Source organism: Phyllopteryx taeniolatus, chromosome 4 (assembly GCF_024500385.1).
Source record: "Phyllopteryx taeniolatus isolate TA_2022b chromosome 4, UOR_Ptae_1.2, whole genome shotgun sequence".
Classification (NCBI taxonomy): Eukaryota; Metazoa; Chordata; class Actinopteri; order Syngnathiformes; family Syngnathidae; genus Phyllopteryx; species Phyllopteryx taeniolatus.
Genome location: NC_084505.1, coordinates 15,581,931 through 15,605,497, shown reverse-complemented (window position 1 = coordinate 15,605,497; position 23,567 = coordinate 15,581,931). Strand labels below are relative to the sequence as shown.

The 23,567-nt window shown below is 41.9% G+C and overlaps 2 protein-coding genes across 2 annotated transcripts; both read right to left on the bottom strand.

Annotated features, from left to right (window-relative positions):
- Positions 1-2,810: 2,810 nt before the first annotated feature.
- c4h19orf53 (chromosome 4 C19orf53 homolog) lies at positions 2,811-5,389 on the bottom strand. Its single transcript, XM_061769918.1, has 3 exons — positions 5,262-5,389; positions 4,639-4,694; positions 2,811-3,352 (listed from the first exon to the last, which is right to left on the bottom strand). Exons 1-3 carry the CDS (start codon positions 5,350-5,352, stop codon positions 3,206-3,208), a joined length of 294 nt encoding a protein of 97 aa, XP_061625902.1. The 5' UTR covers positions 5,353-5,389; the 3' UTR covers positions 2,811-3,205.
- A 2,794-nt stretch (positions 5,390-8,183) lies between these two features.
- mri1 (methylthioribose-1-phosphate isomerase 1) lies at positions 8,184-21,995 on the bottom strand. Its single transcript, XM_061769916.1, has 6 exons — positions 21,534-21,995; positions 20,006-20,229; positions 10,225-10,394; positions 9,970-10,146; positions 9,653-9,877; positions 8,184-9,335 (listed from the first exon to the last, which is right to left on the bottom strand). Exons 1-6 carry the CDS (start codon positions 21,663-21,665, stop codon positions 9,202-9,204), a joined length of 1,062 nt encoding a protein of 353 aa, XP_061625900.1. The 5' UTR covers positions 21,666-21,995; the 3' UTR covers positions 8,184-9,201.
- Positions 21,996-23,567: the final 1,572 nt, after the last annotated feature.

Below are 23,567 nucleotides of genomic sequence, written 5' to 3'. Positions count from 1 at the left end.
GAGGTTTTTAATAGCGTAATGGTCGAGTGAAATAAAATATAATAATGTACAAAAATAAGAAAGGAGGCATGTGTCACTTTAATAGGAAATAATTGATTGAAACTTAACAAAGTGGTTGAAACTGTAACAAGCCATGCATGTATTCAACACATTAACACCCTTTAAAGCTGGGGTGTCAAACTCATTTTTGTGGGCTTTCCCTCGCAGTGCAGTTATGACTATGAAAATCATATAGGGTAACTGTCACCTCATAATATACACAATTGTTTCTGAAATTGATTGTTATACAATGTGTATTGTTAACAAGAAATTGAATTTGAAATCAGAAGACATGGAAGGAAAATTGCTGCACACAAATTATTTTATTTTTTTAAACTCAAAGTTATAGGGATGGAATTATATCTTTTGTGACACCAGTCCTGCAAACGTTTCTGACATACCTCATACAGAACAACTACTGTTCAATTTATGTTAAGACATTTTGTGGGGGGAATGTTTGCAGTATCTGTTAAATGTGGATGGAAAAAATAATTTTAAATCGCAATTTTGGGTAAGGTAGACACTTTTTTTTCCCTTCAGTGGGCCACATAACGTGATGCGGCATTTCAGTTGTGTCCCTCCGGCCTTGAGTTTCACAGCAGTGCTCTAAATCTATTAAGTGTTCTTGTTTTGTTTTTTTTAAATCACAATATTGTGTGGCGGCACGGTGATCAACTGGTTAGAGCGTCAGCCTCACAGTTCTGAGGACTGGGGTTCAATCCCCAGCCCCGCCTGTGTGGAGTTTGTATGTTCTCCCCGTGCCTGTGTGGGTTTTCTCCGGGCACTCCGGTTTCCTCCCACATCCCAAAAACATGCATGAATTGGAGACTCTAAATTGCCCGTAAGTGTGAATGTGAGTGCATACTGTTTGTTTGTATGTGCCCTGTGATTGGCTGGCAACCAGTTCAGGGTGTACCCCGCCTCCTGCCCGATGATAGCTGGGATAGGCTCCAGCACGCCTGCAACCCTAGTGAGGAGAAGCGGCTCAGAAAATGGATGGATGGATGGAATGTTGTGCGTCTGCACAACTCAAAAATCATACTAATGAAAACATAACTCTTCAGAAATGCTCATATGTCATTCATATACAATGATGTCTTATTTTCTGTTTCAAATTCCTATGTTTAGAATCTTAATGTTTGTTGGATGTTTGTATTGGGTGTTATTATATAAACCATCATTGTGACAGCAGAGCTAAATAGAGCATCCCGCGAATCACTCAATATAAAATATATTATGACTTATTTTGTGCTGATACCATACAGTATGTTTTGACAACCCCACCAAACAATTCAGAATCATAACATTTTGTTGCATGTTTTTTTTTTTAACTTGTGTGAGAGCTGCAGCCAAAGTATTTTTAACAGTAAAACTGAGTGTGCACATGATTTGCCATCACGATAAGAGGAGATTCGTGTTACAGTCCGCTACAGGATTTATTGTGGACTCACTGGCCATAAGCCTACATTATGTTTTATTTCAGAAAGGGGGGGGGGGGGGGAAGCTGTTACTTTATAAAGCCATGTGAGGGTATCTTGCGTCTAAAGCAGACTAGCGAGAAAATTAGTTAAAACACAGTCTTGTGGTAAATTATTAGCATTTCCGAACACATTGTTGTTTACTCTTCAGTAGTCTATATAGTATAGACCACAATATATCTTGTCTATCACACAGAAAACTGGTTTTGGATGTACCTTACAGGATTTAGAAAGTGTCTAAAACAACGTTGAGCATGACCCTAAATCCCTTACAGTGAAGCTCGTGGAATTGGAGCTTTATGTGGCCCACTGGAGAATTTTATCCGCAGTAGAGCCCTTGTCTCCGTACATCCATCCATTTCCTATACTGCAAATCCTGTTCAGGGTAGCCGCAGCCTATCTCAGCTGACTTTTGAAAAAAGGACAGGGCACAGAGTCAGGAAATTGAACCACTACACCATCAGTGACCTACGTTTGCCCCTGTAAAATATTTGAGTATGAGATAACACTTTCTCCATAGAGGCTCCATTTCCTATGGTGATTTTTTGAGAGAAGTACAAAACCTTACACATAATTTCTTTTAGTCTGTTTGACTGACATTTTCTAGCGTCCCGTTTAGTCTGTATTAATACAAAAACTATTCTAAACTTGGTTTAACTGCACGTAGGGCTCACTCAAAATATGTCTTGGGCAGAATCATGGTGACAATTTAGTGTAGCGGTAACAATGTGGTTACTCATGTACACCACCAGGTGGCAATCAAACCCTACTCACTGATTCTGAAACTACAATTACACAGTACAGTACGTTTATTACTGCAGTGTATTCCAGTACAGAGGGCTTTGCTCACCCAACAAGCAGATAATCGTTAATTAACTTGACAGTTCTTCAGCATTCAGGAGATAAATGAGAAGGGGTAACTTAAGTTTAGGTTTGACAGAATATAGCCACAAAGCAACTTTGCACTGTATATCCTTATTAACTTTCAGAACTTTCTATAATATAATATAATTTTTCTTGCAGTAGTTGAATAAAGAAAATGCCCTGCAATTGACCAGTGACCAGCCCAGGGTGTACCGGTACCCTGGCTGAAGTCAGCTGGTACAGTACAGGCTAACCCCTGACACTAATGATGGCCACTATAGAAAAAGGATGGCTAGATCACAGAATAAAAAGAATGTGATTGGAGTTAACCAATGTTCTAGTTCAATAGTATGTGTAGTGATTGTGTGTTCATTTGGAGATGTAAAATGATTATTGGAAACCACTGACAGGAAATGACAAACAAGTCAGTATTTTAAGAGTAAGAGTTTTCTTTTATCATTTAATGTGTGCTGACAAGATCTCAGTTGCCTGTTAGGAATCTGGACATTCTTGTTCATACATTTTGAGTTTGCAGGTCATATAACTATCATATAACATATAATCATACCATCTAACTATTGCTAACATTAAAGAATTATATTTTTTGAAATAAGAAGTTACATTTCCCACATTTAAAGCTTTGTCTTTTCCGCTACAAAACCTCATGTTTAAAATTTGTTGTAACTGAAGAGAACAGAGGCAGCAGTCAGCAACATCAACATACCTGTGGTCACTGTTAAGATGCAGTAACCTGAAACTTAAGATTTAAAGAATTTTGTTTCCTGCACAGTCATAATGTTTATCCATGTCCATTGTATCCCATCCTATTTGGAGCTGCTTCCTGGTCGAGGGGCTCCTGGGTTGCTTTTGCCCTTAGCGCCTTTGACCACACTGAGGGGCTTGTGGAGGGAGGAGCTCGCCTTCTGGGTCACATCATGTTCAATCTTGTTCCTGATGGCGACTTCCAGACCCTTTGACAAGACAGCAAATGGGTGATAAGCTTGAGAGGATGGTTAAATTCACTGTTCACTTCTTTAATTAGAGTTCATTAACTTTCATTCGACGGTACCCATAATTACCGGAAACGCTCGGCAGGGCAGGTTATGTAAGGTAGACAAACTAACTAATCTCACTGATTTGAACTATGTTAATTTCACCGTCTTCTCTTGGGTCCCACGATGCGGCGACTTCAGCGGAGAGAAAGGTCCGTGTTACAACGAACAGGTGCTCGCCTTGCATTTCACTATGAAATACTCCCACATTTTCCTTTCATTTGTTTTTGCTCTTCTCAATTCAGCCTTGTGTCGTATCTTCCTACTGCGTTCCCGCTCCTTCAACCAAATCACTTCCGCATTCAACTTCCCACGTATCAGTTACGTAAGCGCCTTGGGTCGCATACGGCCCTGCGTGCTTAAGTCTTCGCGACCGTCTCCATGGTAAAACTGATTTGCAGTTTTTCTTTTTAATTTGTTTTTTGAGGTGTAAAATGCATTGATATATATATATATATATTTAGTTATTTATTTATTTTTGTCCTGTAAGGTCAAGCAGAAAGGAGGATCTGTACCCATTTTATGCCAGGTTTTAAGCTGCCTCTGTGGTACTTTGTACTCTGAGGGATATTTATTGAAAATTTCAGTAGGACAGAACAACGTTTTAAAGGGGAGTGACAGAAAAAAACTAAAGCTAAAAGACAACTTAATAATAGAAGGAGAGAAGACAACAAAAGACAGGACACTATCTGTAAGAAAGGTGAAAGTAAATCATTATATGCACCAAGCGAATAAATCCCAGAGGTATCTGCGGACACATCCAACTGAATTGCCACCATCTCGCATGCATAATAACGGTCAGAAGTGTCTTTTAATTGCTGCGCCTACACCACAAGGGCTAAGGCCCCACCGAGGCACCCCAAAACTAGCCACCCGGAGGAGTCAGCAGGGGCCCAGCCGGAAACCGGAGTACCTGGAGAAAACCCATGCAGGCACGGGGAGAACATGCAAACTCCACACAGGCCGGGTTGGGATTTGAATCCCGGTCTATTTGTATATTATATTATTATATCATATATTAATAAACTTCTGTGATAACTATAAATCTAATATATTTAGCCAAAAAAAGATGATTATAAGATGATTCTAGTTGAATAAAAGCATAGTTGTTTTGGTAGAATTATTTCTTTTTCGTCGTCACAGCTTTGACGTCTTAGGTCAGTTATAAATGAGAGATTGACAGTTGCTTTGGTGAAACAGCTTACCTTCTTGAGCTTCTGTTGTTGAATCACTTGAGCCTTCTTGGGCGCAATGATCCTCCCTTCAAGAGAAAATAGAAAAATATTTCAGGTTTTTTTTTTTTTTTATTTATGAACTGTGGTCACCATATTAAATGTACAGCTCTGGAAAAAAAAAAAAAAAAAAAAAAAAAGAGAGAGACCATTGAAAACATTGGACCTTCTTTTGTATTTTTTACCATTTTTCATTTTCTGCAAATAAAATCTCTAAAAGGACAATTTGTACTTGGAATATGGGAGTTATATTGTCAGTAGTTTATCGAATGAAACAAAAATGCTAATTTTCTCAAACATAAAATCAGAGGAACTGGTGATTTTGCAGTAGTCTTCTTTTTCAAAGCTGTATATCATATCTGACGCTATCAGCTCTTACAAGCTGTTGGCCTTAAATGTGGGGGAACTAACTACAAGCGATACCCCATACATATTTTTTTCATAGGCACCGGGAATTTCGTTTTGGGAGAATAGTTAGAACGGAAGGTGTACACAGACGCACATGCAGGTCACATGATGCTGTTCCTCAACCACTGATTGTTTTGACGTTTTGTCTCTCGTGTCACTTACTAACTGGCAAAATGCCACATTCCTACCTCCTTTCTTTGGTCCCTTCTGTTTGTTCTGTTGTTGTTTTTTCGCAGCTCCAGGACGTTGAGCTTTAAACTTGCGCGAACCTTGCGCCATTTTGGCTAACCGGAAGATAAACTGCCAAATGTCTTCTTCTGTCGGTATGCACGTTTTCTACTTGTCGCTATACCGCCACCTATTGGTTGTATTACGATACTAACATCGTGCGACCATGACACAAAAACAAATGATTTCACCGAGGTTTTATTCATTTCTTTCTTTTGTGAAAAGATTGCATTATAGCCAGAAAGATATATATTTTAAATAAGTCGATAATTATTTCAACATCACGAAATTAAACAAAGATCAAGTGGTGTCCAATGACAATACAGTATGTTGATACTGTATAAAGAGGCCATCTGAACAAAACTCCTTCACAAGGAAATATAGGTGACACTACAGAACATGCAACATTTTGGCACCTAGTCAGGCATTTGTCGGGTCTCTAAAGGACAGCTTGTTGGAGCAATACCGTTTATGGTTTAAATGTTTTTTTAATTTGTATTGTTATACAAATCCCTGAAGGGAAACACAATATAACATTCCTGGACCTAAGCTATTTGAAAAACTATGAGTGATGCAACAAAATGTTTGTGTCACTTTGAGTTCAATGTACAATGATTGAAAAGTTGGGGACAATGTGTGTCTGTACTGTTGAGCAGTTCTTTTTATCCATGTGAACATGTTAAGTCCTTGTGTCCGTGCCTGTCAAAGTTTGTAGGCGGTGAGGTAGTGTGCATGGTTTAGTTGGCCTTTCCAGTAAAAACAAGCAAAGGCCTTTAGTCAGTTGGAATCACAATATCATGGAAAATAAATTACTGCACTGGAAATCATTGTGGCGTACAAACAATTCGGGGTGCTTAAATCTTCAAGGACAGAGAGAGAATAACATAGTATTCTAAGTATTAAACAGCTATAATGTTGCTACTTAGTGTATGTTTGAGTCTATTCTGTACAATACAACACAAATCAAATGACACAAGTGCTTGCGTGCCAAAAAGTAGCATCATTGTGGAGAATCGAAACAGAATTTCAAAAATAAGATCCAAGCAATTAGATCATTTTTAAGCACATCAAATATGGACAAAATCACTGGATACAACAAAAAAAGGTATTTCATAATTATCTCTAAACCTCTCAGTGCTCCATTGGGACATGTTTCCTGGTTGAAAAATGAATTATCTAAAGGTGCAAGCCAGTGTCTCACACACGCAGCTCTTAAATGTGACCCCCAGGAGGACAAGTCTTGTATTTGCACACACATTATACAGTACAGTTGTTGTTGTTTTAGTGCTCTATAAATTTAGTTGAGGTTCTGTGTCTGATTATCCACCACGTTGCTTTAGTTTTGAGGTGAGAACATAATGTGAATGAATTGTGTTGAATCCACTATACACCTCACCAACCCTACGGCACCATCCTTCACATTTTCATTTGAACACAAATAATGGAGGCAGAAGCCCAGAGCTGTACAGTATATGGAAAGAGAGCGAGAGGGGGAAAAAAAACAAAAAACAAAACAGATACCCCCCCCCCCCCCGCTATCAAATCCCCAAAAACCTATCACCCCAGAAGACTTGTTGATTCACATTGTCTATGTTTCTTCTGTTTGGGCTTGATGAAAACATTTGAGAGAGAGGGAGGACACATGGTACACTGTAATGCTGCTGTACAATAAGACATTCAATATACAGATGTTTCTCAATAGATTAGAATATTATCGGAAAGTTTATTAATTTTTCCATACGGATTCCTTAAGCACATGGGATAATACTTTTGAGATGAACAGTACCTACATAATTTCTATAGTAAAATTCATTTTGTTTCTTATATATTCCAAATTTTGCAGTTGAATTTGGATTTTGGCTGGCTGCAAGCAATAATCAAAAAAAGAAGAAAAAACCCAACATATTTCAGTTTACTTTTTTGAACTAATGAAACAAAGGAAGATTCTCACAATATTCAAATTTATTGAGATTCACCTGTATAATAAAATTCCTCCAATAGATCAACAATATTGAAAAGGTTCACAAAGCATTTGGAAAAAATAATCATGCAGTAGGACTAGTAAAAAAAAAGATTAAATAACAGCCAGATTGTTGCAGTATTTTAAAATTAGTTCATTGAAAGAATGCCGCCAGACCACACAACCTATTAGTTATTTAATTACAAATGAAAATGCAAATCTCCCAAATGAAACCACCCACCACCATCTGCACCCCCCCCCCCCCCCCCCCCCCGAAAAAAAACACTTAAAAACCTAAGCAATTTCACTAAAAGGCCTTAATCTCAATTTTTGCTCAAAACTGACATTTTGTGGAAGGTTTGTGACAAAAGTTTAATTCAAATCTGATGACCTCACAAATGTAAAAAGTATATATCTGTGGTAAACTGAATAGATTGTTGTTGTTTTGCATTCATTTCACATCACCACTCAGCCTTCTTCAGAGAATCAATGCACAATGAAACAATTATTGAATGTTCAATCTTCCAGTAAGTCCCCTTTCACATTTCTCTCAGACTCCTAAATTATCGCAATTATTGTTTTTGTGTAAATTCACTTTAAATTGGTCTACATAAGTGAAATATTCTACTCTAAATTATTTCGTCACCGTGATTTGCAGCGAGAAGTCTGTGCGGCTGTTCAAGGACTACTCTATTTATCAGAGCTTATTCAGTTTTCAGTAAAAATGCGCAGAACTTCAGAAGATCTGCAGCTCGGAAACACCTTCCAGAGTATTTTCAGTCAGTTAATCAACCACTTGGTTAATTTTTACAGTTTCTACAAGTAATTTACAACTAGCAAGTTCGGTGGATACCAAGAGGTAGCAATAAATAACTCAGCCTTGTTAATAGAAAAAAAAAAAAAAACAGTCACCAATTCACACTTGAATGTCAACCTTTTATTTTGTGATCAACTATCCCTCGCTGTGTACACTGTATTTGAGGATTCACAGCAAAAGCTGTTTTCGTGACACTCTCTCCCTTTTCTAGACTGTAAGAGTGCAGTATATGATGAACATGGTGAGAATGGTTTTGAAAGAAGTATGGCTACATATATACTGATAGAGAATAAGATAAAATAAGATTGTATGATAAGTACTGTATAAATATAGCCATGTGTCAAAGATATTCCACTTAAAAAAAAAAAAAAAAAATCACACAGGCTAAAAAAAAATGAAATATTTGTTTTCATATTACAGCTATAAATTTGGATAACACTCCTACTAAAGTATCTACACAAAGACAAAAAATAAATGTTAATATAACATTTTGATGCCACCATGTCATTTTAACTTATTAAATCAGCAGTAGCAGTGGATTTGTCTTCTACATTATGTACACGCTACCAGCAAGGACGCATATTTACAATTGGACAGCAGCACTTACAGTAACCATAGCTGATCAGAATCCTAAATTTAATATGAAAATCAGTCCTGTCAGCAGGATTGTTGTTTGTAGTTGCCCTGAAAATTCCTCTCAGTTATGACTCAAAATATTTTGCCAATCACAGTTGAAAGATTAGAGTCAGCTGAGCACTCACAGAAGCCTTTTGAAAAGAGAAAGAAGCGGCCAACAATTATGAGCAGCATGACAAGTGTGAGATTGAAGTAATTAGAGGGAAAATAATCAAAGGAAAGGGGTTGGGGGAACTGCACGCATGTCTGGTTGACTCCCTGCAGTGTATTTCACCTTATGTATGTGTGTGCAAAGAGAGGGAAGGTAAAGAAGTTTTTCTTCCGCTAACATTTGACTGCTTTGTTTTTTTTTTGTTTTGTTTTTTTTACCAAAATGTAATCACATCATGACTGTGTGTGTGTTTGGGTGTAAGATGTGACAAGATGAGTGTCTTTGAGTGTCTGACAGTAAGGTGCAGTGGCGCCAAAGTGCCAGCAGTTAGGGCTCTTAGAGGGCAGTAAGGCGACCAGTAAGGGCTGCCTGCAGCTCTGAGGGAAGGAAGACCCCCAGCTCTGTGATGATTCCTCCTGTGATGAGCTGGTGGGGAGTCACGTCGAACGCCGGGTTCCACACCTCGATGCCTGCAGATTCATAGCAGAACCAGGGACAGCATGTTATTTGAAGGAAAAAGGCAGTGGTAGGATGTAACGTAGTACAAATACTTTGTTACAGTACTTAAGTACAGTTTTCGGGTATCTGTATTTGTTTTTACAACTCTCTACCTTTACTCCCTACATTTGAAAACATCTCTACTTTTTACTCCTTTGTCAAAAATACTCATTGCCTGCCCCCCCCAAACCACAAATGAAGACAAGACAAAAGACGTAAAGGGGAGCAGCAACATGGAGAAACGTGAACCAGGCAGGGAGCATTAATGACAGCAACACTTTTTTCATACCTGAAGCAGCAATGGGGACTCCATTTATACTGGTGAGTTCCTCGGGCGGGCGGACTTCGATTATTATGTCCCTGCCACTTTCCAGGCTTAAGTCACATGATGTGCTGGGAGCGGCCACATAGAAAGGAATCCCATGATGCTTGGCACCAATGGCTAGCTGGTATGTTCCCACTTTGTTGGCTGTGTCGCCATTGGCAACCACCCTGTCTGCTCCTACCACCACAGCTGAGAGCGAAAGCCGACGGTCAAACAGGGTTAAGGTGAGATGGATGTGTAGTGGAAGTAATTTGAGTAGAAAACAAGCGGGAAACCCAAACCTGTGATGTTCATTTCTCTCATGGTGAGGGCCGCCATGCTGTCTGTGATGAGCGTAGCGGGGATTCCCTCTGCTACGGCTTCGTACGCCGTGAGTCGAGACCCCTGGTTATACGGCCTCGTCTCTGTGCAGTAGACACGTTTGAGCCTTCCCAGTGTGTGGAGGCTTCGCACAACTCCTACACACCCAGATTCACTGCTTAGTTACACTTACAGCAATACTGACACAACAGCCGCCCCTCATGATTAACTCTTACCTAGTGCGGTCCCGTATCCAGCCGTAGCGAGCGAGCCAGTGTTGCAGTGTGTCAGGATGGTCACGGAGTCCCTCGGGACACCCGAAAGGATGTGCTGGGCGCCATAGTTACCGATCTTCTTGTTGTCATTTACGTCTCGCTCCAGCATGTCTTCAATCCAGGCTATTACACTGTGGGGGGCACAAGAGGTTAGATGCTCCCATTGGGCGCTTGAGGGATACTCTGTATGCAGTTTAAGCACATGCATGCATGTGGACAAAATTGTTGGTACACTGTTTTGACACTCGACACAGGAAAAAGTGTTGGTACCCTTAAAGAAAGAAAACCCCACAATGGTCATTAACTTGAAACTGACAAGACTGGAACATCCCAAAATGCATGTTGACAAACCACAAAGCTTCTGGGAGAATGCCCTTTGGACAGATGAGACAAAGCTGGTGCTTTTTGGCAAGTCACACCAACTCTATGTTTACAGAGACAAAAATGAAGCATATACAAGAGAAGAACACTGTACCGATTGTGAAACATAAAGGAAGCTTGGTTATGTTTTGAGGCTGCTTTGCTTCCTCCATCACAGAGTATTATGGTACCTCGACAGGATAATGACCCAATACACACAGGTCTACGTGCTCTTTATAATGTACAGTGGGTACGGAAATTATTCAGGCCCCCTTAAATTTTTCACTTTTTTTATATTGTAGCCATTTGCTAAAATCATTTCAGTTAATTTTTTTCCTCATTAATGTACACAGCACCCCATATTGACAGAAAAAAACAGAATTGTTGGAATTTCTGCAGATTTATTAATAAAGAAAAACTGAAATATCACACAGCCATAATTATTCAGACCCTTTGCTCAGTATTTAGCAGAAGCACCCTTTTGAGCTACTACAGCCATGAGTCTTTGATCCTCTGCCATTCCTCCTTGCAGATCGTCTCCAATTCTGTCAGGTTGGATGGTGAACGTTGGTGGACAGCCATTTTAAGGTCTTTCCAGAGATGCTCAATTGGGTTTAAGTCAGGGCTCTGGCTGGGCCATTCAAAAACAGTTACGGAGTTGTTTTGAAGCCACTCCTTCTGTATTTTACCTGTGTACTTAGGGTCACTGTCTTTTTTGAAGGTGAACATTCGGGCCAGTCTGAGGTTCTGAGCACTCTGGAGAAGTTTTTCATCCAGGATAGCCCTGTACTTGGCCGCATTAATCTTTTCTTCGATTGCAACCAGTCTCCCTGTCCCTGCAGCTGAAAAACACTCCACAGCATGATGCTGCCACCACCATGCTTCACTGTTGGGACTGTATTGGACAGGTGATGAGCAGTGCCTGGTTTTCTCCACACATGCCGCTTAGAATTAAGGCCAACAATTTCTATCTTGGTCTCATCAGACCAGAGAATCTTATTTCTCACCATCTTGGAGTCCTTCAGGTGTTTTTTAGCAAACTCCATGCGGGCTTTCATGTGTCTTGCACTGAGGAGAGGCTTCCGTCGGGCCACTCTGCCATAAAGCCCCGACTGGTGGAGGGCTGCAGTGATGGTTAACTTTCTAGAACTTTCCCCCATCTTACGACTGCATCTATGTAGCTCAGCCACGGTGATCTTTGGGTTCTTCTTTACCTCTCTCTCCATGGCTCTTATCCCCAAATTGCTCAGGGCTCTGATCGTCCCAGACGTCTTCCATTTCAGGATTACGGAGGCCACTGTGCTCTTAGGAACCGTAAGTGCAGCAGAATTTTTTTTTGTAATCTTGGCCAGATTTGTGCCTTGCCATAATTCTGTCTCGCAGCTCTTCAGGCAGACCTCATGATTCTTATTTGCTCTGACATGCACTGTGAGCTGTATTGTCTTATATAGACAGCTGTGTGGCTTTCCTAATCAAGTCTAATCGGTATAATCAAACACAGCTGGACTCCAATGAAGGTGTAGAACCATTTTAAGGATGATCAGAAGAAATGGACAGCACCCTAGTTAAATATATGAGGGTCACAGCAAAGGGTCTGAATCCTTATGGCTGGGTGATATTTCAGTTTTTCTTTTTCACAGCCCCAATTCCAATGAAGTTGGGACGTTGTGTGAAACAAATAAAAACAGAATACAATGATTTGCAAATCATGTTCAACCTATATTTAATTGAATACACTACAGAGACAAGATATTTAATGTTCAAACTGATCAACTTTATTGTTTTTAGCAAATAATCATTAACTTCGAATTTTACGGCTGCAACATGTTCCAAAAACGCTGGGACAGGGTCATGTGTTACATCACCTTTTCTTTTAACAAGATTCAATAAACGTTTGGAAACTGAGGACACCAACTTCATTGGAATTGGGGTTGTAATTGAATTACAATAAAGTAATTTAATTACAGTAAGTTAGCACCGATTATTTCTGTCATGTTGTAATGTTGGTTTCACCTGACTGATTAGAATACATGACCTGACTAGAGCAGTGATTTCCAACCTTTATGGAGCCAAGGAACATATTTTACAATTGAAAAATCTTACGGCAAGCCAACAAACAAAAATGTCACTAAAAGTGGATACATTAATTACTGCACGTACTTCCTGCCATCTAATAGAAGACCATTCATTTGTTCTGTCTGTCACTATGCCTCACTGGTATAAACAGATGAACAAAGATACATTATTTTTTGCAAATATATTTTTTGAGCAATTAAGTACACAAGTATATACAGTAAATGAACAGGTCATTTAAATAGACACATCGCTCCATCTTTTGATCGGATCGGTGGCCAGTCATCGTTTTTTAAACTCGCTGATCGGCCCCAAAAATCCTGATCGTGTAAAAGAAAACAAAAAAAACAGGGCATGTTCTTACAAGAACAGAGTTAAATCCAAGTTGGGATGAGACTACGACACACTCACAACTGACAAACAACAGGCTGAGCACGAGCTTAACACAACTACCATTAACTATATGTATATTTGTATTGCCATTAATTTCCATGGAATGTTTCCAACTATGAAAATTTGCTGAATTTTGCAACCCCGGTGACACCACAACTGTCTGTCCCCCATCGAGAACCACTTCTATGTGAGTCCCTTATGAGTGAATAACCAATTTAAAGCAGATATATAAAATACATGGACTATTAAATTCAGATCTGCTTGGAAGGAGTCTCCATCAGAACAAAATATCTTTTAGCTTTAGTATTTCTTTCTACAGATGTAGCTGTTGCATCACATGCATTGGCATCAGCCATGGCGTTTCTTCACAATCACAGTTAAATCTTAATTTAGAACTTTAAAGTGATGGCTTCCCAATGTTCACTCTTTCATCTGCAAATGTTCATGTATCTTGTCTAATACAGACGTGTTGTGACAGCTGGTACCTGGGTGTGAAAGAAAACCCCAAGTTACATTATTTAGAATCGTATTTCTGGTCTTTACTGATGGGAGGGTATAAAGCCAGGTGTGGTGCAATGTGAACAGATGCAGGGAAGCAAAAATGGCAACCCCAATATTTTTGCCTCTGTGAACTATTGCAATGAATTCAAAGCATATAATACTGTATAACAGAATTTTGCAGTCACTTAGTCATCTAATTACCAAGGCTCAAACGTAAAGTAACTATAGACAATGCACTTGTGGCCCTTTTCTCTCAATCGTAGGACATTAAAATTCATCAAGTGGTTCCACGTTTTGGAAAACATTTAGTTGCTGTCCTTGGAATCTCTTATGTGGTTAAAAGATCTGTCCATGCAAGATAAAGGGAACATTATTTGGCTAAAAAAAACAACAAACCTATCAAGACAGATGGCATAAACTGTAGGAGTTGCCAAATCTCCAATCTGCTACACTGTTAAATAGAAAAAAAATAAAGTGGTAGAAGCAGCAGCAACCAAAGGTTTAAAAGACCACAAACGGCAAACTTTATGTGATTAAGAAAAATCACTAGCTAGAAGTAGCAACATCTAGTCCATAAGGACATTGGCATGTCACTGTTAAAGAAAGTACAGAGGGTGGGTGCATGATATGGCTCACTTAGAGTGGCAGTCTAAGAATTAGACAATGGTTGACTCAGCCCTGGAGACTTTAATTTCCAAAGTATCCTTGAGCAAAACAACCGTAGGGGCTCCTGCTACAGTTACATCAATGTGTGAATGTGAGTGCATGAGCAGGGGCAATATAAGTTCAGCCCATTGCCACAGAGTTCACACCACTGGTAAGACTTAAAAGCACAAAGGACAGATTAGATTTATAGAAAAGGAATTGTTGGACAGATGAAATTAAGATGAACTTGGAGGACAATGCTGCAAATAGAAGTGTAATCCAAAGCACCACAGTACCTGTCGATCATCGCTTAGGCAGCATTAGTACCAATGGAACTGGATCACCAGAGGGTCATTGATGATGATGATGATATAGCTGCTAATAGAAGGCGCGAGACAAATTCTGATTTGTGACGGAGCTGCACAGTTAGTACAATATAGGCGCATAATGGGGAAAAAAGACAGAACAGGATGGTCTCAAAAGAAGACGACCTCAATAGAACTACAGTATGGGATCTTTTTGTGCTGAAGACAACATGAGGAGTCTCAAACAAGAACCAATGGAAGGAAGATGCTGTTAAGGTCAGGCGAGCTTTTCAACTGAAGAATATTAGGTGATCTCCAGACAGTGACTGAAAATCATTTTCATTAGGCTAAAAACTATCTTGGGACGAGACTTTCTGTTCGCGTTGTTGATCCAAGATATCATAATGATAATGTTACAATGAAGCCACGTTTATCGCAGTGGATATGTTCCAGATCAAACTGAACTCTACAGCGAAAACCAACAAAGACGAACGTGCACGAAGATGTGCTTGTGCACGAAGACATGCTTGTGCCCAACGGCGGCGGCAGAAAAAAGTGTCTTAACTTTGTTAAAATGAATGACCACTCGCCTCAGTGCAACACTTATAAGATTACATTGTGCAAAGGAGGCTTTCACGATGTTTAGAAATCTGACGTGCTTCCTCCCGCTCCGACTCAGCCTACACCGCGCCGAACTTCAGCAAAGTCAAACTGGGAGAGTGAAACAATAAAATGTCTATGCCAACACTGAGGCACCTAACAAGGTAAACGGTTGATTACACGTTTGCACTGACTGTTTTTAGCATTTATTTTAGTCTTCAAACCAACGTAAGAGCCGATGACTGGGAAAAAAAAAGCTTAACATTGAGCTAAAACTTTGCCAAAGGTCAAACCAGCAACTTTACATCATCACAATGAATTGGGAAAATTCACATAAACGTTGGCTCATATTATCACAAACACTAACCTTGTGACTCATCAGTGGGTAGGTAATGGATCATCGTTTTATAGCATTTGGTTCCATTCATTACTGTTTTTCTTGCCTTCTCGGTTTACTTTTGTTTTCAAAATTCACCAGTGTCGTGTGGAGTTACTTTTGGTGCCAAAATGCTGAGTTCCGGTGCATACCCTTCAAAATATAAGGCTCCAAGCTTAAAACAAGAAGTCAAGTTAAAACTTGCACATATGAACCATTTGACGTGATAAACCAGTCCCAAATATCGCATAACAATGCTATATTTAACCTTTAGCTGATACATAAATTAATGAATATTAAGTCAATTGGGTTAGTTGCACACACGTTGTCTTTTAGTTCATAGGTTTTATATTGATACTGGTTATAAAGAGGCGGCACGGTGGACGACTGGTTAGAGCGTCAGCCTCACAGTTCTGAGGACCCGGGTTCAATCCCCGGCCCCGCCTGTGTGGAGTTTGCATGTTCTCCCCGTGCCTGCGTGGGTTTTCTCCGGGCACTCCGGTTTCCTCCCACATCCCAAAAACATGCATTAATTGGAGACTCTAAATTGCCCGTAGGTGTGACTGTGAGTGCGAATGGTTGGTTGTTTGTATGTGCCCTGCGATTGGCTGGCAACCAGTTCAGGGTGTACCCCGCCTCCTGCCCGATGACAGCTGGAATAGGCTCCAGCACGCCCGCGACCCTAGTGAGGAGAAGCAGCTCAGAAAATGGATGGATGGATGGTTATAAAGAACCTTGAGTCAAATGTGCATTTTAATCTATGGTGCAGGCTGCTAAGAAAATGAATGTTCATAATTTGGACACCCTTTATTAAAATCATGCAAACTTTTTTGATCTAGCCCCCTAAAAGAATCGGAATCGAGAATCCTTTGGAACCGGAATTGAAATCAGGCGCCGGAATCGGAATCGCTCATATTCAAACAATGCCCAACCTTAGGTAAAACACTTAAGTCACGTTTCACAAAATCTACAAAATGTAAGACTTTATTGTGAGTTTATTGTGAATCCCATCAATGTTCAAGTCTGCTGTCCTTACGATTGTATTACTGAGCTGAGTTTCCCAATAAAGTATTAAATTAATTAAAGCAAGTGAAAACAGATGTTTTTCTTTACCACACCTAGGATGTTCTCACTTTCAATTCCAAACCTACTCTAGAATGTGTATTTTTTTTTTTTCAAAATGGCACCAGAGCAAATAATAGAAAGTGCGCTGCCAACTACCGTATTTTGACGACTATGTGGCGCACTTAAAAGTCTTAAATTTTCTCCAAAATGGACAGGGCACCTTATAACACGCTGCTTATACAGAGGAAAAGCGGACGTGGCTGAGGACAGCATGCGGACGTAAAGGGGGAAGGGTGTGCGTGAAGGAGGACGCTAAAGCCACAACCCCAGTCGGTATATAGCGCCGGGGTGTGCATTGTGCAAAACAACATCGGTTTGGCTAAGGAACCCCCGAAAATGGCACCTATGAAGAGACACGCTTACGAAGCACAGTTTAAACTGCAAGCTGTCAGACTGAGGGTAATAACACTTGCAGAAGAAATGAAACGGCGCCATTTATCCATTCGGGGAAGGACTACCGTGGCGCAGCAACTTCCAGCGGATTACAAGGAAAAGCTGGCATGGGAGCAATGGATGACAGATGGCGAACGCAGCTTTACTAAGAATGGGAGGCAACGCCGGACGAGTTACGCCACCATATGTGAATGGATTGTGGATGCTTGGGCTAAGATATCTGCTTTGACTGTTGTCCGAGCTTTCGCAAAAACCGGCATCATTGCTGAACAGCCCCCCGGCAACGAGACTGACTGTGACAATGACGAGAGGGAACCCACCGTGTTTGTTGGAGAACTTGGCTTGACTGACAGGGAGCATTTCCTGCTGACACACTGCTTATGTAGAGGAAGGTGGACGTGACTGAGGACAGCATGCGGACGTAAAGGGGGAAGGGTGCGCGTGACAGAGGACGCTAAAGGCATGCCCCCAGTAGGTATATAGCGCCGGTATGTGCATCGGTTTGGCTAAGGACCCCCGAAAATGGCACCTACGAAGAGACACGCTTACGAAGCACAGTTTAAACTGCAAGCTATCAGTTACGCGGAGGAACCTGGGAATCGAGCAGCCACGAGAGAATTCAAACGAATCCATTGTTCGCAAGTGGAGGAAGCAGGAAAACGAGCTTCGCCAAGTCAAGAAGATGGGACTGCACTTCATCCTAGAACACCTCGACAGTGCAGGGACCTACGCGAGGATCCTGTTCGTGGACTTCAGCTCAGCGTTCAACACCATCATCCCTGAACTCCTTTCATCCAAGCTTCTCCAGCTCAGCGTCTCACCTGCCATCTGCCAGTGGATTTACAGCTTTCTGACGGGCAGGACACAGCAGGTCAGGCTGGGGGAGGCCACCTCATCCACACGCAGCATCAGCACTGGGGCGCCCCAAGGTTGTGTCCTCTCTCCGCTGCTCTTCTCTCTCTACACGAACGACTGCACCTCAGCGAACCAGACTGTCAAACTCCTGAAGTTTGCAGATGACACCACTGTCATCGGCCTCATCAAGGACGGTGACGAGTCTGCATATCGACAGGAAGCGGAGCGGCTGGAGCTGTGGTGCGGCCGACACAACCTGGAGCTGAACACGCTCAAGACTGTAGAGATGATCGTGGACTTCAGGAGGCATCCTTCGCCACAGCTGCCCCTCACGCTGTCCAGCTGCCTTGTGTCAACCGTCGAGACCTTCAAGTTCCTGGGAATTACAATCTCCCAGGACCTGAAGTGGGCGACCAACATCAACTCCGTCCTCAAAAAGGCCCAGCAGAGGATGTACTTCCTGCGGCTTCTGAGAAAGCATGGCCTGCCACCGGAGCTGCTGAGACAGTTCTACACAGCGGTCATCGAATCAGTCCTGTGTTCTTCCATCACAGTCTGGTTTGGTGCTGCTACAAAAAAGGACAAACTCCGACTGCAACGGACAATCAAAACTGCTGAAAGGATTGTCGGTACCCCCCCTACCCACCCTTGAGGACTTGCACGCTGCCAGAACTAAGACAAGGGCGTGCAAAATCCTCTCGGACCCTCCCCACCCTGGTCACCAGCTCTTCCAGCTCCTTCCCTCAGGTAGGCGCTACCGATCAATGCAAACTAGAACTAGTAGACATTCCAACAGCTTCTTCCCTCTTGCAATCAACTTCTTGAACAGCTAATTTTTTGACTTGAGTTCGTTGTCACATTTCTGTATTATGTATTACTCGTGCACTCACTGTAGTTGTCTCGCCGTGCTGCACTATTTGCATATAGTGGCCACTCATGCCAGAGTAGCATCTGCTCCATTTCCACACTGATTGAGGAGTATCTGTAACATTTGCACAACCATTGTCCCAGATTATCGCAGTACTCGTCACTTTAAACCGCATACACTCCTTGAAGTCTCAGTGCCCTTTGCACAATGGTCATTGCACCGGACTATTGCGATATTAGCCATTCGAACTGAGGACTCTGCATCTTTTTGCACAATTGTTGTTTGTTGTTGTTTTTTGTCAATGTCTTTATGTCTCCAAAGTGTTCTGTAAATTGACTGTCTGTTGTACTAGAGCGGCTCCAACTACCGGAGACAAATTCCTTGTGTGTTTTGGACATACTTGGCAAATAAAGATGATTCTGATTCTGATTCTGATTCTGATGAAGCTGAGTTTCGGCGGAAACAAGGCGTGGTGTCCCGAGTTGGAAGACCAACTCGAGCAATGGATTAATGAGCAAAGAACAGCCGTGAGAAGCGTCTCTACAGTCACCATTCGACTGAGTGCAATAACTCGGCCATGTGCAGCAAGTGAGGAAGCTTGCCATCATTCTGGGAGGCTTGACTAAGGAACTCCAACCGCTGGACATCGGTGTAAACAGGGCGTTCAAAGTGAAGTTGCGAGTGGCGTGGAAGCGATGGATGACAGATGGCGAACACAGTCTTACTAAGACTAGGAGGCAGCACCGGGCGAGTTACGCCACAATTTTTGAATGGATTGTGGATGGTTGGGCTAACGTGTCTGCGTGCACTGTTGTTCGAGCTTACGTAAAAGCCGGCATCATTTCCGAGGAGCCGCACGACAACGAGACTGACTCCGACAATGACGAGAGGGAACCTGGCGTGTTTGATGGAGAACTTGCCCAGCTGTTCATTTCGGATACAGAAGATGAGGACTTTGATGCATTTGTGGATGAGGATTGATCCAAAAATAACGTGAGTACATTGTTACATACTTCAATAAATTACAACCGAACTCAGTTTTGCTCCCGCTGCCTTTTTAAAAACATTGTTTTAGCGTGCATGCATGCTACCGTATGTTTTAAGTTAGCGTATGTTTTACCATGCCTGCGCCCAATAATACGGTGCGCCTTATGTATGTGTTAAATACAGAAATAGACCCCGTAACTGAGACTGCGCCTCATGGTCGTGAAAATACGGTAGTTAACATTTCAAATTGAAGTTGCCCACCTTTCTCTCAGCTGCTCAGAGTTCTTCTCCATGCTCTCATTCTCTGCAAACTCCATTAGTTCGCGTGCGGCGCGGCCCATGTTGACAGCGGTGGGCCTGGCTGATGTCAGACGACACAAAGATTCACGGATGAACGTCACAGGGTCATCACCACCCGCGCCTGCTCGCAACTCCACAGCCAAGCTGAGGCAACCTACGATGGCGATAGCTGGGGCACCCCGGACCTGGTAAAGAAAGTTGGTCATGTTCAGCAGAATAAGTCACCAAACCTCATTGTTTATTTGCAAAATTAATTAAAATTCAGTTCCAGACCCCAAAAAACTCCAGTTTTTTACAGATTTCTTTTATAATTAAATAAAGGCGAATATAAAGAAATAACCAGACTTTATAAAACGTAATTACAGTAAACCCCTGCCATATTGCGGTTCATGATCCTGCTATATTGCAGATTTTTGTGTTATTACAGTATTTACTCTATTTTGTACAATATTTTTGTGTTAGCCATTTCTCTCTGAAAATATGTGTTTGTATTGTTTAAAAACTGTTTAAAGAACTTAAAAATTAAGAACCATAAAAGGAACACCCTATTTAAATACGGATATTGAGAGGGGAATTACTCTACGTTGCGAAAAGCCGGAAGTCACAACAACTGTGCACTTGAGCTGTGTGCCTTTATTGGTCCCATGGCCTACTGAGTGACATCAGGAGCATCTTGACGTGAATTCTGTGTTCCCATTTTCTATTTGCGTGTTTGTTTGTTTGTCTTGGTCAATAACTGAGTTTATTCACTCGAGCGGAGACATATCTGAAGCTCCCTCATAACTCATACTTTGGCTCAAGTCAAAACTGTATGTTTCTCTTGTATATTGTTTGTATATAAAATTGTCACCTTAACTGAGTGTGAGCAAAAAGTTTGAAATCAGTGCTCTGAAAGGCAGAGAACGTTTAGGCATTATTCCCTCTACCATTGAACTACATCATCATGACATCACCCATCTGCTTATAGCACAATTCTTCATGCTGACACAACCGCACGATTACACTTGTAACTGCTGCATACTTGTGTAACTGGGAGGAAGAAAGAGGGTCTGAAACATCTGTGAATGTGCCCAGGAAGTCCAAGAGTCCGAGGGCACATCTCATCCTCACCTCTGGACTTCAAGTGTGCAGTGAAAAATGTAGTGGGGGTGTCACTGAGTGCAGTACAGGACCAAAAATGAGAACAAAAACCCTGGCAAGGGGCATTAATAATTCATCAATAAGCCCTCCCAGAGAAAGGAGGGGTCTGCTTGGCGGGTGGCTGTATACAAGTAGATTGTCTAGTTTGCACTGAACAATAAGTCATCTATACATTACGGATTTTGGGGGGTGGGGTGCCACGTGTCCCCCAAAACAAAAAATCCAGGTCAAGGGCAGCGAGCAGGGCCACACATGCGTGCACAAAGGAGTCGACGGCAGAGGCGCGCATGCACGACGGGAGGAGATGCACATGCACCCGGCGTGGAAGGAGGGGAGGGGAGAGCGTTACCTTCATGGACTTGATGGCCTCGTAGGCGTCCTGCACCGAGCGGATGTCATCGTAGACGGTCTGGTGAGGCAGCATCAGCTGGTTGAGGATCTGCAGAGACCCGGCGCGGTAGCGGATCGCTTCCAGCGTCATGACCGACACAACGAGGCGGGATGTTGGGGAGGACAACACGGACGGCCGGGTAGCTGCCACACACACATACAATATCGCACACGCACACCTTAGCACTTCACGCTTGTCTTGAACCAGCAAGCGCGGCCTGCCAAGTCGGCTGGTATCAACAGGAGCAACGTCGGCGGGAGTAAGACGAGGAGGAGGTCTTCGGGGATGAACGGCAGGAGAAAAGGGAGAGCAGGGTTGTTGAGCTCCGCCGACACTGACAAGCGTTGAGACACGGAACCACGTGTCCACGAAGCAGGAAGTGCTCGCCTGTTTAGCCGCGCCCACCCAACGCTGCCTCTCTCCAATGTGAGCCCCCCCTGGCTGTGCCCGTCCCATCCCCCCTTCCCTTTCAAGCCCCTTTGTCAGGGGAAATTTCACATTCAAAGCCTTTATTAGCATAACACCAAAGCCCCCCGTTTCCCCCGACAATTACAAGCATTTTCTACCAACAATGCTTCTATTTTGGCATTCGCTCGTACTGTCTACACTTTTGTGTGTGCAATGATTTCCATTGTTTTTGTTATAGAATTAAACTGAAAATGGAAGAAAATGGTCACCTCTGTGTGCATATACAGTGCAGTTTCCCAACTTTTATTGAGCCTTAAGGCACACACTATATTTTATATCAGAAAAAATGTCACAAAAAGTGATTACACCGGTTTGAATGTGAACCTTCCATCCAGTGGAAGAGCATGTAATTGTCATTGAAAAGATAGATGAACACACACATCATTTGTAGTTAACAATTTTCTGACGGATAAAGTGTATTTCCTGCGACACACTCGATGATCTCTGACGGCACACTGGTTGAGAATCACTGCTGTACTGTCTGTTATCCATCCATCCATCCCTCCATTTTCCGTGCCGCTTATCCTCACTAGGGTCGTGGGCGTGCTGGAGCCTATTTTCGGGCGAGAGGCGGGGTACACCCTGAACTGGTCGCCAACCAATCGCAGTACTGTATGTTATTGTTACTAATTTTATAATTTCATTGGAATACATATTTTTTCCTCAAACAGTACCTGCCAAGTACTTATTAGATATAAGGTGTTTATAGGAGAGGATAATGAATATAATGAAATATTAAACTGTATATAATTTTAAAAAATTAAACACAAAAGGAATAGTGTATATATGGGCACAGTGGAATACAGTCTGTACTATATTATATACAGTATTATTATACCAGGTTATTGTGATCATTTACCAGTTTCATGAAAACAAAATTTATTTGTATAAATGGGTCGAATGAGTAAATCAAGATTTCAAAAACAAATGTCAATTCAGTCATTATGTCTAGCACAGTACATGGTGGTATCAGATCTCATGTAAAGATAATAATAGCCACCAGTAGTATAGTCACATTATGCAGCACCAGTTACAGTATATTCATTCATTCATCTTCCGTACCGCTTATCCTCACTAGGGCCACAGGCGTGATGGAGCCTATCCCAGCTGACTCTGGGCGAGAGGCAGGGTACACCCTGAACTGGTCACCAGCCAAGCGCAGGGCATATATACACAAACAACCATTCGCACTCACATTCACACTTATGGGCAATTTATTGTCCCTAATTAACCTACCATGCATGTTTTTGGGACGTGGGAGGAAACCGGGGTACCCGGAGAAAACCCACACAAGCACGGGGAGAACATGCAAATTCCACACCGACGAGGCCGGATATGAACCCGGGTCCTCAGAATTGTGAGCCGGACGTGCTAACCAGTCATCACCGTGCCGCCTTACAGTATATTATAAATATAAAATATATATTTGTATAACAGTGAGTTAAAGTGATTAAGGCTCTTGTAGCTCTTAACAGAACATTGAGAAGTGATGCAATTAACTATCATAGTGCAGTGACGCAAACA